General features: G+C 33.9%; 1 protein-coding gene across 2 annotated transcripts; it reads right to left on the reverse strand.

The window, feature by feature from the left end:
* Window positions 1-1,004: 1,004 nt before the first annotated feature.
* Window positions 1,005-13,090, reverse strand: LOC119635361 (UDP-glucosyltransferase 2). 2 transcript variants are annotated; one of them, XM_038030155.1, is made up of 5 exons: window positions 12,758-13,090; window positions 2,552-2,804; window positions 2,036-2,482; window positions 1,815-1,972; window positions 1,005-1,747 (listed from the first exon to the last, which is right to left on the reverse strand). In XM_038030155.1, exons 2-5 carry the CDS (start codon window positions 2,802-2,804, stop codon window positions 1,022-1,024), a joined length of 1,584 nt encoding a protein of 527 aa, XP_037886083.1. In that variant the 5' UTR covers window positions 12,758-13,090; the 3' UTR covers window positions 1,005-1,021. The 2 variants fall into 2 exon arrangements, with proteins under 2 accessions (XP_037886083.1, XP_037886084.1); XM_038030156.1 differs by lacking the exon at window positions 12,758-13,090 and adding an exon at window positions 9,921-10,016.
* Between the last annotated feature and the right edge of the window lie 2,616 nt (window positions 13,091-15,706).

Below are 15,706 nucleotides of genomic sequence, written 5' to 3' on the forward strand. Positions count from 1 at the left end.
CCAATTATGTGCAATTTTGGTTTCGTAGATTCCGTTCAGGAATTTTTGATGTTAAAGATGCACCTCGCACAGCTAGGCCGGTCGTCGAAAATGTCGATAAAATCGGAGAAATGATCGAAGTTGACCGGCATGTTAGCAGTCGTAACATAGCCCCGAAGCTAAAAATCGACCATAAAACAGTTTTAAACCATTTACACAAAGCTGGATTCAAAAAGAAGCTCGATGTTTGGGTGCCACACCAATTAACAGAAAAAAATATGATGGATCGAATTTCCATCTGCGAAGCCTTGGCCAATCGGAATGAGATAGACCCATTTCTTAAATGGATGGTGACTGGAGATGAGAAATGGATCACATACGATAACCCTGTGCGAAAACGATCGTGGTCAAAGAGCGGTGAAGCACCTCAAACGGCCAGGAAGGTTTTGCTATGCATTTGGTGGGACTGGAAGGGGATTATTTATTATGAGTTGCTTCCATATGGCCAAACGCTAAATTCTGATCTCTACTGTTAACAACTGGACCGTTTGAAGATAGCGATTGACCAGAAACGGCCAGAATTGGCCAACAGGAGAGGTGTCGTGTTCCACCAGGACAACGCTAGGCCAAACACATCTACAGTGACTCGCCAGAAACTTCGGGAGCTTGGTTGGGAAGTTTTAATGCATCCGCTATACAGTCCGGACTTGGCACCAAGCGATTATCATCTTTTTCTTGCATTGCAAAGTTTCTTTAATGATAAAAAATTAGAGTCTAGGGAGGATTGTGAAAATCGACTACTAGAGTTTTTTGCAAATAGAGACCAGGACTTCTATGAGAGAGGCATTTTGAAGTTACCTTTAAAATGGCAACAAATCGTACAACAAAACGGTGCACATTTGACCCAAATCGGACAATCCGAAGCATGTTAAATAAAGTCCTGAAATTCATATAAAAATAATGGATTTCTTTTTCCCCAAACTAATATTAAATTAATCGACATTCAATTAGTTATAAAATTAATTACTTTTATTTATTTACATTAATTTTTTTTTAATTTTTCCAGTCTTGCATTAGATTCCTTTGATCTTAATTTCTTAAGGAATTTGATTAGTCTCCACGGTAACCAAACAGCCACGAATACTACAAGCAAAGCACATGCGAAGACATCCAATAGTAAATACTGATATAACGGTATATAAGTACCATATGATTTAAGATGCGGTGCACCCTTATGTCGTACGATATATTCAATCCAGTAGGAAGCCTCTTTCAAAGGATGAATGGGGTTATCACGAAACTTCTTTGACACTTCTACAGCTTTACGTTTATATTGTGGATCATTTATTAGCAAATTGATATTATTCACTAGATCCTCCGACGACATTTGTGAGAAAACCAAGGAGCGAGCATAACCTCCCCGAACAGCCTTAATGCTGTTACGATGTTGATCGCCGTACAAGGGTATGCATAGCATCGGGATACCCCAATGAATGCCTTCTTGAATGCCAAAGATGCCACCATGTGTTATGAAAATTTTCACATTACGATGAGCTAAAATGTCATTTTGTGGCAACCATTTCTGAATCATTATATTCGAAGGTAAACTGCCAATGGTATCGTTCTCATATTTCCACAAAACCTTCTGCTTTAATTGACTAAATGCCTGCAATATAGTAGCAGTTCTTTCGGCTGGCATATCAGTGCTTTTCATATAAGAACCTAAGCTGAAATACACAACGCCCTGTGAGGCATCGTCCAGAAAATTCTAAGAAAAAAAAACGAGCAATTATTTAATATTAAGTGTAGAAGCAGAGTGCAATGTAATAACATACCTGTAGTTTTGTAGGTAAAGGCCGAGCTGGCATGATATGAGCACCTCCCACATCTATTAAACCGGGCATACTGGGTCTCGGTAGGTCAACACTACGATGACTGTTTATAAGCATTAAAGATATGTTACGCTCCAAGTCCTTCACCGAAGGCAACGGACCTTTTTTAAAACATAAAAAGCGAATTTATTCAATTCCCCGAAATTAATCGGAAACATTTTTACCTTCTATAAATGGACCGAAATGTTTCTCGGCCATTGCTTGCATTTTTGGTATATAAACCCATTTCCTCATTAGCGAATCATAGAGCGACAAGTACGTATTGTAAGCCCTTTGCGAGAAGGTCATACGATCCGTGTGCGGTAAAACCAAATGCGGTATTATTGACCATGGCGTTATTAGGCCCATATTATGATCCATATTATCGGCATAGCCCATAGTGCCGATGGTCACAATCGGACATTGAAATTTATGAGCAAACATCAAAAAGCTTTCATGGAAGAATTGCTCCAATATTAGTAAATCGAATTTCTGCTCTTTACTCGCGATCAATTTTTTTATTTTCGAATCATTCAACGCATGCTCTGTTGTCGTCATGCCAACGTGCCACCATAATTGTAGATTTTGAAAATCACTAGCGAAACGCATATTGAATATATGTGCTTTGGGAACTATTGTACACATAGAGAATATGAAATTAATTAAGTTAAGTTGCAAAAGGCACAAATTCTTATACTTACAGTAGTAGGGTATATCGAACTTCGGATCGATTATAATTTCCGTTAAATTCGGATGCGGCTGTTTAGCCGGAAAATTATTAACCGAAGTCACATGATGGCCACGTTTGAGTAAATCTTTTTGAAAATGTTCCAGCCATAGCCAGTGACTGGGTGCCGGAAACGGACCCATAAACAGTACATTAAAGCCATTTATTATTTGTGGCGAAATCAACGACAAAAGAAGCCACCCATAAAGTGGCAACAGCGGCATCATCTATGAAAAAAAAAAAACAACAACAACAACAAGAAAATAGTTTAACAAGTGATATTATTTCATGTTAAATAATAATAATTGAAAATACACTTTTGTTCTTTATCGCTGCCTTTAACAAATAATTCGAATTGTTAAATGGAAAAAAAGTTAAAATGATGTTTCGCTTCACTAGCTGATAAAACATTAGATTTAACCGAATACTTGCTTTTGATAAGCGTACATTATTCTTCTCGATCGAATGTGAAATTCTATATCGATTTACAAGCTTTTGTTGGAAGACTCACGATCCCAAAGTTAGTTTTGAAAGCCAATTTTCCTAAGTAATGGATACACTATTCGAGAAACTGTAGCTTTCAGTTGCAAAAACACTTTATATCTAGGTAAGAAAGTATGTACGAACTAAATATTATGCGAAAAATGGCAAACAAACAAGTGAATTCAAAATCTGCTACCACTGTGCTGGAATATACACCTAAGTGCAAGTAGCACTACGTTTTGAAATTGCGAGCGTAGCGAACTCACTTACATAAGCGTCCACAATAGATAAAACACCACAACTTGCAATTTATAGGAGACATCAAATTGAGACCTGGTGTAACTATTTTGAAAGCCCTTTAAACTATCAGTGTAAGTGTATTTCCAAGCAATCAGCTGGAACATCCATATTTAACAAAACAGTTTGCACTGCCTGCCGGAATAAAGTAGTGAACGTGAAAGATTTACATTAAAGCGAATATCATTTACAATAATTACTCGTTTAGCCGCCATCTCTGTGGTCGGGCAAAGATGAACGTGCACTAAAGTGCACTGAAAATTTCTCTTTCAATTTTAGTGTTAAGACAAAGATTGAAATAAGTCATGCTCCTCCACATGTTTCTAATTGCATGTTGAAACTGTATAAGTAAAGCTTTTTATTTAGTGTTTACCGGCAAAACTAGATATGCTTTCTCAACTATCGTGCTCTCTGTATTTGAAACACTCAAATGGGGTGCTAAGAAAAATTGAAATTAGGGTGGAATATTTAATTGGACCGTCGTGAGTTTAAATTTCATCCCAAGGTCAAGATAAGGCCCCTCGTTGCTTTTATACCCATTATTGGCAACATATTTCATTTGTCACCACTTAGCAACGACAGTGTAGTAGCTACGTGATTTCCTTTGCAGCACACTGAAATACGTATTCAAAACTCCATACAATGATGTTTATAACATCCTGAGTCAATTAACATTGTCCCTTTGTGCATCCATTTGTCATCCGTTGGTGGAAAACTCATCATTGCAATCATAGACACTTTCCGTTGACAGGCAAAGATCGAGTATGAAAATAACTACAACCTGCCCGTAACAACCAGACCATCTGGAAACTATAGCTTTTATCATTATATAATCTTCCCTCCCTACTGTTATTCAAATGATGAATTTTCAAAAGAAGACTTTCAATGGGTGGCACTCGAAATAGTGATGCGATCCGAACCATTTTCAAAAACGTTGGACTAAATCGGTTTTTCAAATTTCATCAAAATACCTTAACAATTGCCAGCTGTAGGTCGGACACAAGGACAAACAAGCTGAGCTCAATTCGAAAGAGATTCTAAATTGGCATCCGGACAGACTTAATATGCCCCTATACCATTAGCCGTGTAGGTATAAAAGCGCCCACATATCGCACGTCTTAATTCAAAAAAGCTCACAACGAAATTTAATAATATGTCTTGCGGCCTTAGAACATGAAGATGTGCTTGGCAATGAGTCCAGATTTCTTATTTCTCTTTGATTAGCGTGAGACTCTGAATACTTCTAGTAGTACTCTATTCATTGAAATAATGACAAAGGAACAGACAACCAGTTTATTTGCCATTGTCATGTTATAAAATATTTACACAATAGAAATCTTCAAAATCTCAAGTAAACGCTGAAATTCGTGTAGACTCATGCCGTCAAAAAATTAGCTAATAATACATAATATGACATGAAAAATGGACACAATTAGATAACAAATAAAAGAATGTAATTCCGCTTGTGAGTAAATTTTTGAAAACATAGCAGTTCTCAGTCCATGACGCACAGACGGGCAGAGGAATAGGCGAATAGAAGGGTATATGGATGCACGGGAACGAGTGTGGACGGATAAATGGACGCAGGTATACACCGATCCAGCGATACACGGATACACGGTTAGGGGGATACATGGTTGCACATGTAGACGCGCCCACAGATAGGCGATTCAAAATTTGATGGTTATTTCTGCGCGTTGCATCAGCTTTGAGCAGATATGCACCCATCTTTCGTTGGTGGATGGAAAAAGTTGAACGAATTGTAAACAAGAAGAAAATTAAATTCAGTTTTGTTGATTTTTTTCACATTGGAGTGGGTATCCTTTCGATCGATACGCAAGTGTTGCATACTTTTAAAGCAAATTTTTGATAATTGGCCAGCACTTTATAACGCGTCTATATATGTCGCGGATGACAAATGAGTGAATCCTTAATCGAATTGAGTTTAGTTTTAAGTTTGACGCGACAGGACATGCAAAGAAAATTCGAGAGCAAGTTTCATCTTCCTCGGTCCACCGAAAATAGTCAATTAACATTAAAATTTGTATACTTTTCAACAATTTATGAAAAGAAGAACTCATCAAGAATAATAATTAAAACCTCATTATCTCCAAATGGCTGTCAACGTACTCAATATGCTTTTCCTGTTAACCGACAATATATAATATCATATATGATACGTGATGTTATTACATATATAATAAAAAATCTGAAATCAAGTCAAATATACATCTGCAGTCCGTATAGTATCAACTAAAATTTTGGAAAAATTTTTTTATTAAATCCGAAAAGCAAACAGAAAACACAATTCCAAAATTTTACTCTCAATACAAATAACTTTTAACTAGAAGACGTTTCAAGGTTATCGATTTAAGTATTTAAAGACTTCGCTAATTGCTTTATTTCGTTGGAACCACAAAAAAACTTTTGGCAAAGTGTCAATATATGTGAATAAAGCAATTCAACCACTTGGCATATTCGAAAAGCTCACTAACCTAAGCAAACATATATATATATATATATATATATATATATATATGGATGTTAAAAATCGATAAGTTTGATGCTAATCGTAGGAGCGATACTTCCTCAATCTGATCATCTTTACACCTTTGGTACGCATTTGAAGAGGACATGTTAGATCAAAATATAGAACTGAACTTTTAATCGACCTTATTTTGCCTATATATATATATATAGGTAAGACGGACTAACTATCTTCATGATCTGCAAATAAAACAAAATCCGTTTATCGGAAACTGTACATAAGAGATTCCATTAAGTGATTCAAATAATTTTGAAGTCAACTGTGATGGAGGTTAACTACAATTATTTGGCCAAAGTTGAAAAAAACCACGAATCTCCAAAGTCTTGACTTTAGCTGCTAGTTAACCAATCAAGTAGAATTTATATAGCTGTCCCTAAGTTAGTTGAATGTTGCAAATCTTTCGATAAATTCGGAATGTTTTGGAATTTTTTGCGAGTAGCAGTGATTAATTAGAATATTATCTTGACTTAACTCATTACCTTCAAATTTGTTCTCATATGTTTAAAAGAAACAAAGTGTCCATAAAGATTATTTATCAAAAAAATCAGGCAATGAAAATTATTTAACAATAAATTAATATTATATGTTAATGATAAGAGATAAGAGAAAAGAGAAATTATTGCGTACGAAATGCCTTGAAATTGAAGGCGACAGCATTTTTTAAGTTTATTTTTGAAGATGTCGCTTGACATAGTTTTCATATCACATTTCTAATAATAGATTAGCTAAACACTAACATGATAACATTGTTTAAAAGATAAAATATTATCTAAGTTCATGAAAAATATTACAAGTTCAGCGATTGACTTTAGCATTAGCGTTAGAAGATTTATTAAGTAAAAAACAGGGAAAGGCGAAGTGAAGCCCTATTTGCCTTACGAATCTATCTTAGACCGAATTTTTTTGAATTACATATTACGGTTAACCATATAACGAGTTTTCGAAAGAAGGCGTTATAAAAAGTGGTGTGATCCGAACCAGTTTCAAAAGCGTTTGTCCTTAAGCCATATTTCAACAAACTATCTCAACTATATGGCTTGAATCTAAGTCGACAAGACGGACAGATGGACGTAGCTATAATATCAACACAATAACCAACATTCATAAGATACCTCGCTCAACGGTGTATATTGTGTTTCCATATGAAATTTCCTTATAACATTTTCGATTAACAGTCCTAGCGACAGCCCACTTTCATCACCTCAGTGTTGCGATTCAATGTTTTTAGAAAAATTTGCATATTCTTGCGAAACCAAATTAAATTTCCACTTTTCAAATTTTCCATAATATCCGACACACAGAGTTTCATTTTAAACCGCACAAAGAAAGAAATATATGTAAGACCAACTACAAGGATATGTCAATGCGATGCGATGCTCTTATTTTCCCACCCGTTAACTGGCAAACGCAAACCGGCGCTGACTCAACGTTTAACAAAAGTCTGCAAGCTTTCTCGCAGACGAAACGTCACTTGGGCATCGTAACCTTCTTTTATGTGTCGTCTAATCATGCAATCTTTCCGCAATCATTTGCTCGCGAAGATTACATTTTTTGCTCTGATAAGATTCCTTCCTTAGCTTGAATTTTTACTTTTCTCATTTTCAGCTCGTGTTTCAAGGTAAACTTCAGGATGACTTGAATTTCACTGTGTATATGTGCTTAAGATAAACTGTAAGAATTTTTCAATGGGTAGGCTGAGTGGGATCTCGACTACCAACTCAATTGCCGTGGCTTCAAATTTCAAGTGCGTTCGATTTTTCAATAAAATGTATTTCTCTAACTTAACTGATTACAATAATAATAATAACAATAATTTTCTTATGGTTCCTTATGTATATTGTAATCATCAAATTGCTGCGCGCTTACCAGTTTAAATGGTGTTCTCTTTATAGGATTCCTTCCTTATCTTTTAATTGCAACTTTTACATTCTCAGCTGTATGTCAAGGTTTTTCTTTCGATTTTATTTTTTCACTACATATATACACACATATATATATATAAATATATATTAATGAAAAATACGTTTATTTCTTCTTGAACTTTATATATAAAGCGCGCGCAAATCATTCATGTAGTAGTAGCGTCGTATTTATTCTTCGTTAATCTTCTTCTTAATCATATTAGTAGGCTAATTCCAGCCTTTATATTCATAAAGTATTTCTTTACCTAAGTAGAAGTTTGAAATACACTTTTACGACAAGTCCAAAGTTCCGAAATTCTCGATTTTTTCTTTTTACTTTTGCTTTCTACAATATTTTCTGCTTTTCATCGTTTGAATGAATCTTCTTCTAATTTTGTCAGATTCAATTCTTTCTCGAGTTTGATACGTTCAACGTTTGGGAATTTTGAAAATTTTACAAACTTGTTTCCAAACAACATAGATAACAGTTTTTGTGGCTTTAACGATACAGAAAAAAAATCGCTGAAAAAAATCGCAATATTAATAGGGACTGATTCATTAGCTCAGCTAATAAGATTACGAATATTTTTGAGAATTAAACAAACAAAAATTTGCCAAAATAATTCGTTATCTTCAGATTAGTGTAAAGTAATTATTGTTACTTAAAAATTTTACAAGTGCTATTAAAGTTCGAATGAAAGGATAATATTTATTGCAATCTTTTCTTTTCATTTTTTTATTAGCATACGATTAAACTTGAAACCTTACTTCGTAAAGATTGAAATCAAAACATGTTTTTTTTTTACAATTACCGACTAGTAAACTCGCTGCGATACCTCACTTGCGAAAATGAGTATAGAACTTTTATAAATTTTCAGCGTTGTATAGGGCAGACAATGTGTATTAAGTAAGTATTACGAGATCGAATAACGCCATTGCAAGTGATTATATAATCGTTTCAATTGTCAATCAGAGCAACAACATGATTGACAGAACAGATAACAAAAACTGTGTGCAATTCTATGAAAAAGAATACAAAGAGTAAAATTTTTAAAAAATTTTCAAACCCTTTCAAAAATATTTCCAAATCATTTTTCTGAGAACTGTAAGAATATCAAAAAAGAAAACTAAGAACACTTTGACTCGTGTACTCGTTTTTCAAAATGAGAATAAGCCACAAATTTCCACGCCTACTCATTGGTTAACGAGAACCCTGTTAATAGGGAGACACTCGATACTTCCATATACTCAAACTCCTAAACGGGGTATATACAAAGGGAGTAAGCGGTAAAAGAAAGGGAAACATTTACGTTTTTCCATTATTAGCGTTCAAATATAAGCAGTACCTCACATACCAAGCCAATATAGACATGAATGCGTAGAGTTTATCATTGTTGCTTTTAAAATGTAAATGCCAGACGTCTGATGTATAATAGCACATATGAAAGTGTCTGTTTTTAGTTTCTAATAAATATGTTGTCGAGATATTATTAATAAGTTAAAGCGAAAACAGCTTTTTTCAGGAGTTAATCCGTAATTTCATTTCTTATTTGAAGTCAATGCAAACGAAGCTACAGCTACAGCTTGTGCCGATATGCATGACCTCGAGCACATTAATTGTAAATAAATTTGCTTGATCTATCCTTCCAGGCATTCCACTCTGCTAGTGTCCATCTAAATATTAAGATTATAATCTCATCACTTTTCAGCTGGAATAAGAAATGTATTCCTTTATGATTTCTTTCTGATCCCATTACATCACTGGCTGAAAATTCACTAATTCCTTTATGAGATTCACTTAAAAGGAGTGAAACTTGCCATATTAGAGCCTTTTTCCTTAATCGACTTTGCATTGAAATGCCGTAAGGAATGATATATCAATATAAAGTTGGATACACTACGCCTTGAATATATCGCATGCTGGGTTTTTGCATGCCATCGTTGCTTACAAAACTTGCCCAATACAATATGTTATTATTGCACACACACACACACACCAACACACAAACACACACAAACATTACAGGGATATTTTTATGCATGGTTTGCTTCGAATCTTTTGATCTCACATATAACTCTTTCTTTATTTGAAAAAAAAGGCAACTAATACGTACAATATCGTAAGATTTGCCTACGAGCAATATAATCTCTTTGTATAGGAGTTCTTGACAATAGAAATTGAAATCAATTGACTTTCGAACCTGAACAGTTTATGTACATTGCATCACTTTCACGTCTGCCTTAAAACACTTTTATGAATGAAAGACGTAGAACTGTTTACATCTAAACAGTAGCTCATTAAATAGCATTTGTGTGTTATGTAAAGTTTCGCCATTACTTGTAAATAATAAACAAAAAATTTTTATTCGCCTTAAGACGAATCGTTGATACTCACTATTTCAGAGCCGTTTAACATATTTATGGCCACATTTGAGCCAATATTTTCTATACACATGTCCTGCCAATCATTACTCAGGGTTTCAGATGGTATCCTGCAATACCTTGTGCTATTGCTTAGGCAAATAGCGGGTATACATCGGTTCAATTCGCGGTGCCGTAGACCGCACTTTGATAACGACTAATGGATCTATGGCCGACGAATACTCACAACATTTCTCGATCGTGCACACTTTGCTGGCTGCGGCCACTTCGTACGTCTCTTTCGCGACTTCTTTCGAACCATGTCTACTCTAAAGTGATATAAGTAATAGCAACAGTTTTTACTGTGTGCGGGCGTGATTGGGAATGCCTCGCACCCATTTTCAAGCTTTATCTCCAGTCATCGCATAACATTTCTTATGTCAAGTATCAACTTGTTGTCTAAATTCTCATGATTATGTCAGAATTCTGAAGGCAGAACACTACTTTTATTATTGAATCTGAAAGCAGAACATTATTATATTTGTTTGGGAGTAATCGGTATCGTAACCGAATCGATTTGTTGTACTTGAACAACAGGGGATTTAACTCCACGCGAAATTCTACGCTCATCAACTAGCTTATGGGAAAGACTTATGGGGCCTGCAGGCATATCTCGGCAGGTTCCAAAAGCAAGACGGAATTCGTTCTATCTTTTCTTTAATCGTACAATAGCGAAGGTATTCTTTAACAATAGATGAATGTATATATGTAAATTTTTTGATAATATTTACTTTAGTGGAATTATAAGTTTTATCACACAGTTTATAACATTTTATATATATATGTACATTTATTGCTACAGAATGAACTCACTTTCGTACCGTCAAGGACACAAATATATTTACTTTAGTCGAATTGTTGGCAAAAGAAAATGCGTGAAAGTGTTAATGAGAGACGAATGAGAGAGAATCAACTGACCCATATGAGGTCAATCACACATAATCAATAAAAGAGAAGAATGGACATCAGAATGTTATTTCAACCAAATTTTTTTTTAAATTTAAATACATAAAAAACATATACACAAGAAGAATAGACCAATTGAAGTTATTTTTAATCTGCACTGTATAACGGGTAGATAGGGCTTATCGCATCATTGTCATGTCAAGGAAGATACGTGATCTTAATTACCGTGCTTAGCGCAGTTTGTTGTTTATAGTCCAATATCCAGACTTGTCGAAATAACAATCGTGGCGACGAAAAAAAGTTAATCGCAATTCTTTTCTTTTGATTCCTCGATCCGCGCCATACTTTGAACATTTTTATTAATGCATTAAACATGGACTTATCGTTTGAACTGTGAAATCAGGTAAATCGGATTCAAAGCTCGCTGATATTTACCAAATGTACATAGGTGAATAAGGCGGCACTTGATTTCCACTTTATGTAATTGCTCATAAGATGCTGTTATCTGCTCCCTAGTAATTTTATAAAAATCTAGTTGCAAATATAACTTTTTCCCGAACTTATTCCAATTTGCAATCGAACATTATACAGCAGTGAAACTTGGAGGACAATGACAATAATTTAGTAACGACTGTCATTTCGATGGGAAATCAATAATGGATACTAACAGCGACCATTTCAAATTGAATTTTCTTTGTTAGAAATTTTATGATCAAAATAAAGATAAAATTTTAACTTTCTACTGATTTGCCAGGAAATTGACAAACTCTGACTCAGTAATATTTAGAAGCACTTAAATTATCTAAAATTAAGATAAAAAAAGTAAAACACTATAGAGAGTAATGGTCCACCACCATACGACTATTTATATAAACACTCCTCAAAGTATGGTGTCATATGGGAAGTAGTAGAAACAGGTTTGCGGCCCAAATCCTCGATCGTCCTTGAGCCAAAACATCTTCAAAATATCTCAAAAACTGCGGCCTGTAGGTGAAACAAAAGAAAATAAGACGGACAGACGGACAAACAAGGTTAGATCAAATTAAAAAGTAATTCACAAAGTCATTCTGAGCCGATCGGTATAATAAAAGGCGACAAAGGTTGGTTAGCATTACATCTGGGTGTTGCGTCCATTCGCACAAAATTAATATTCCACTGCACTACAAGTGGTGTAAGGTATGAAAATTGAAACCTAGTGCTGAGACTTTTATATAAGCACAGCAACACGATGGTTATTAAATCGCCCCAACACATTTAAGAAATCCCTTAAAAACCGAGATACCTGAGTATATTTTTATTATTAAGATATACGATCTATTGTTTACAACGATCTAAATATCGATATGAAAATATTCTTGACTACTTGGCAAAATTATTAACGACATTGTGTGCATGCATGAATGATGATCATCACATATATATTTGCCTTGAGGCGAAAGTAATTTTTTTACTTGTAATAACTTTGCCCTTGAACTCGAATGAATGCAGATTATGCCGTGATTTTAAGAGTTGAAGAGACATGAGAATATGTTTATGTTTTGGGATCGTTTCCATTTGCTGTTAATGCTATTAATTTAATTATAAAAAGCTATAAATTATTTAAAGCTTATTTAACTCTTCTTACTTGCTTAGGTTGAATAATATCATTAACTTTTAATTTATTTGAATAAATTTTATTATTTTTTTTTTTATTTCTTTAATATCACTCTCCTTTTCAATATCACTTTTAAAAGCAAACGTCCATCTAACTGCACTAAACCGATCGAACTGAACTGAAATTTTTAACAAATAATTTCTACAAAAAAAAGCGAGTCGCGAGAATCCGCAATTTCACACTTTTCATTTCTTATTCATCCGCAAATTAAATAAATGCGAAACATGAAGTGTATGAGCATATATTTACCTAAATGACTGTAGCACTTTAGCAAAAGCGCTAATCGCTGTGAACGCATAACAAATCGAAACTCATAGATTACTGTGACACTGAGTTTTTGTTTTCATTTGAACGCAACTTCCTAGCACGAGACTTTTTAATATGTTCATGTTGTACTTGCAATAAAGCAACAATTATTATCTGAAACGTATTAATTTTGATATTGTTTCTGTTATCCATATCAAACAGAAATATACCTGTTAACCTACTAACATTGAAAATGCAAACCGGAATTCAACTCTAGAGCGTATGTAAAATTTCCAACAGACAGTAATTTACAATTCAAAGGGTGATTATTGCTTAGAGACGATAACATTCCATATGTTGGGTGTTAAAAGGTCGGACACAATTTCTCTCTCTCTCTCTCTCGATCTCTTGCTTATTATTGTTATACACATGTTGATTAAAGAGGTTGGGCAACATTTCTCTTAACCATAGTAGGGGACTTCACGAAGAATTTTAAATATTTTTATGATATTATTTGAATTATGCTATAGTTTGACTAAGTACTCAGTAAACTTTTCTGATATTATGACGGAAAGGTTTCATTCGAGCTCTACTTTCGTTCAACTCAACTTATAACTTCAATGCCTTGTGAAAAGTGCAACAAATTGGTATCTTTAACGCTAATAACAGTGACTACAGTTAATAATTCCGAATAATAGGCGAATAAGTAAGTAAGCAAAGAAGCATTGATCTTCTAAAGACTTGACAGTGATATATATAGAGTACGCATTCATGTCAAGTATTCGATTCTAGCAATAAAAATGCTGGAGTTAAATTGATGAGAAGATGTTATATTCCTCTCGCAATTCTCTCTACGATATTTGACTACAAAGTAGAGAGAAGACAAATTCACTCATACCCGTAAAGATAAACGTCGTATATACTAAACATTTCAAATTATTTTTTTTCGTAACTTACCAGCATCTCATCGATAACTTTGGCAATCAAAATCCAAGTTTATCTCATCCATTTTATTTATATATGGCTGCTATGCAAATCCTTTCAGCAGATTTTCGAACTTAACTTAATAATAGCGACAAAAACAAAGCCAATTATGTTTTTTGATTTCTTAGTTAAGCAGACACAAACGTGAAAAGACATGGGTGAATTAAAACCGAATTCCTAAACACGCTACAAAGCATAAGAAGAGCCTAATGTAACGACATCCAGCAAAAACTCTTATCAGACGAAATATTTTATACGTCATACTGATTTTCTTAGAGCACGGACTTTTTTCTTTCTTGTCTGGTATCCCGAAAGATGACTTACCATGATTATAAAAAAAAAAATTTACGAGAAAGTAGTTCTCTTCATTTGAACGTAGTCTTCTTAAATGATTTTGAAAAAATCTTCTTCGGAGATTTCTTTACGAATAATCGAATAGTAAATCTTATCTCTCCGTAAGCGTGCGTTTATGGCAACTGCAATTGCTTTTCTAGAAGTAACCTGGTATATACATATTGTTACTTAGTTGGTGGTCGCCAACCTCGCCATTGGGATTTGAAGAATTTCCTTCGAGTTTTATGACTTCTTTCTAAAAGTCAATTACTTATGTGCGGGAACTATTTTAGAGTTTCACCGCAATTTCAAAACTTGATATTTATTTAGTTAGAGAATAGTATATTGAAATATTTGAAATAGTAATAATATGAACCTTCTTAATATAAACTTATTATCACAATAATCCGAAAAAGTTGCACAACAAATTCCCAAATTAATAAGTTAAGCAACTTTGATGTCAACCATCCGTTGCGTAAATTAATGACAAACAATTTTTATATATGAGGTACAAAAAATAATATACAATATGAAAGCAATAATAGGAAAAAATTAAAATATTTACACGCATATAACATATATTGTTATCATGTCTCCATACATTTGATTCTCTACAAATTGTTCTCTTGCTTATGTGTCTAAACACATGCCTCCTTCTTTTTGATCATTTTAGAAACTGAAAACCGGGTGTCTTGATGCGAAATGATGTTTCAAATTTACTTTCGATGTTCGAAAATGATTGTGAACTTTTTATAACCTAAAATGTATGATTTCAATGGAATTACACTGGTTGCATAATAAGGAAAGTACACAGTTATGGCAAGAGAGAAATATTTGTGGTCATATTATGTGAGCTTGGAGTAGGTAAACTCCTTAAAACTCGCCAAGTTTAACGATATCGCTACGACGAGTGTTCGCTTACGTACGTCGACTCCCGCTTAAGGTTTCTTCCGATCCTGCTTTTTTTAAGAATACTCAAGCAAGAGAAAATATGCATATATGTCTAATAGATAATACAAAAATGTCTAATACATTTTTATGAAACCCTTTTCCTCCGCCATTGCATTCTTTTAATAATTTAAGCGGGAAGCTTTTGAAAACTATTTTTTTTCTATTTAGACCTGCCCTCAAATAGTCACAAATAATAAAGAAAGACGATCGGAGCATAATAAAATTTTAAATGTCCAAAAATTTGATATTCCAATTATAATCGGATACTCGAAAGTTTTTCTTGAAAAAGGGAATTTTTAAAACGTCATGAAGTATAGTTCCAAAAATTTCCATTACTTTGGTTTGAGTTGCTAAAAGTATCTCTGAAATAACATTATTGTCGACTAGTTCACCTAAATGTTGTAA

This window comes from Glossina fuscipes, unplaced genomic scaffold (assembly GCF_014805625.2).
Source record: "Glossina fuscipes isolate IAEA_lab_2018 unplaced genomic scaffold, Yale_Gfus_2 26, whole genome shotgun sequence".
NCBI lineage: Eukaryota > Metazoa > Arthropoda > Insecta > Diptera > Glossinidae > Glossina > Glossina fuscipes.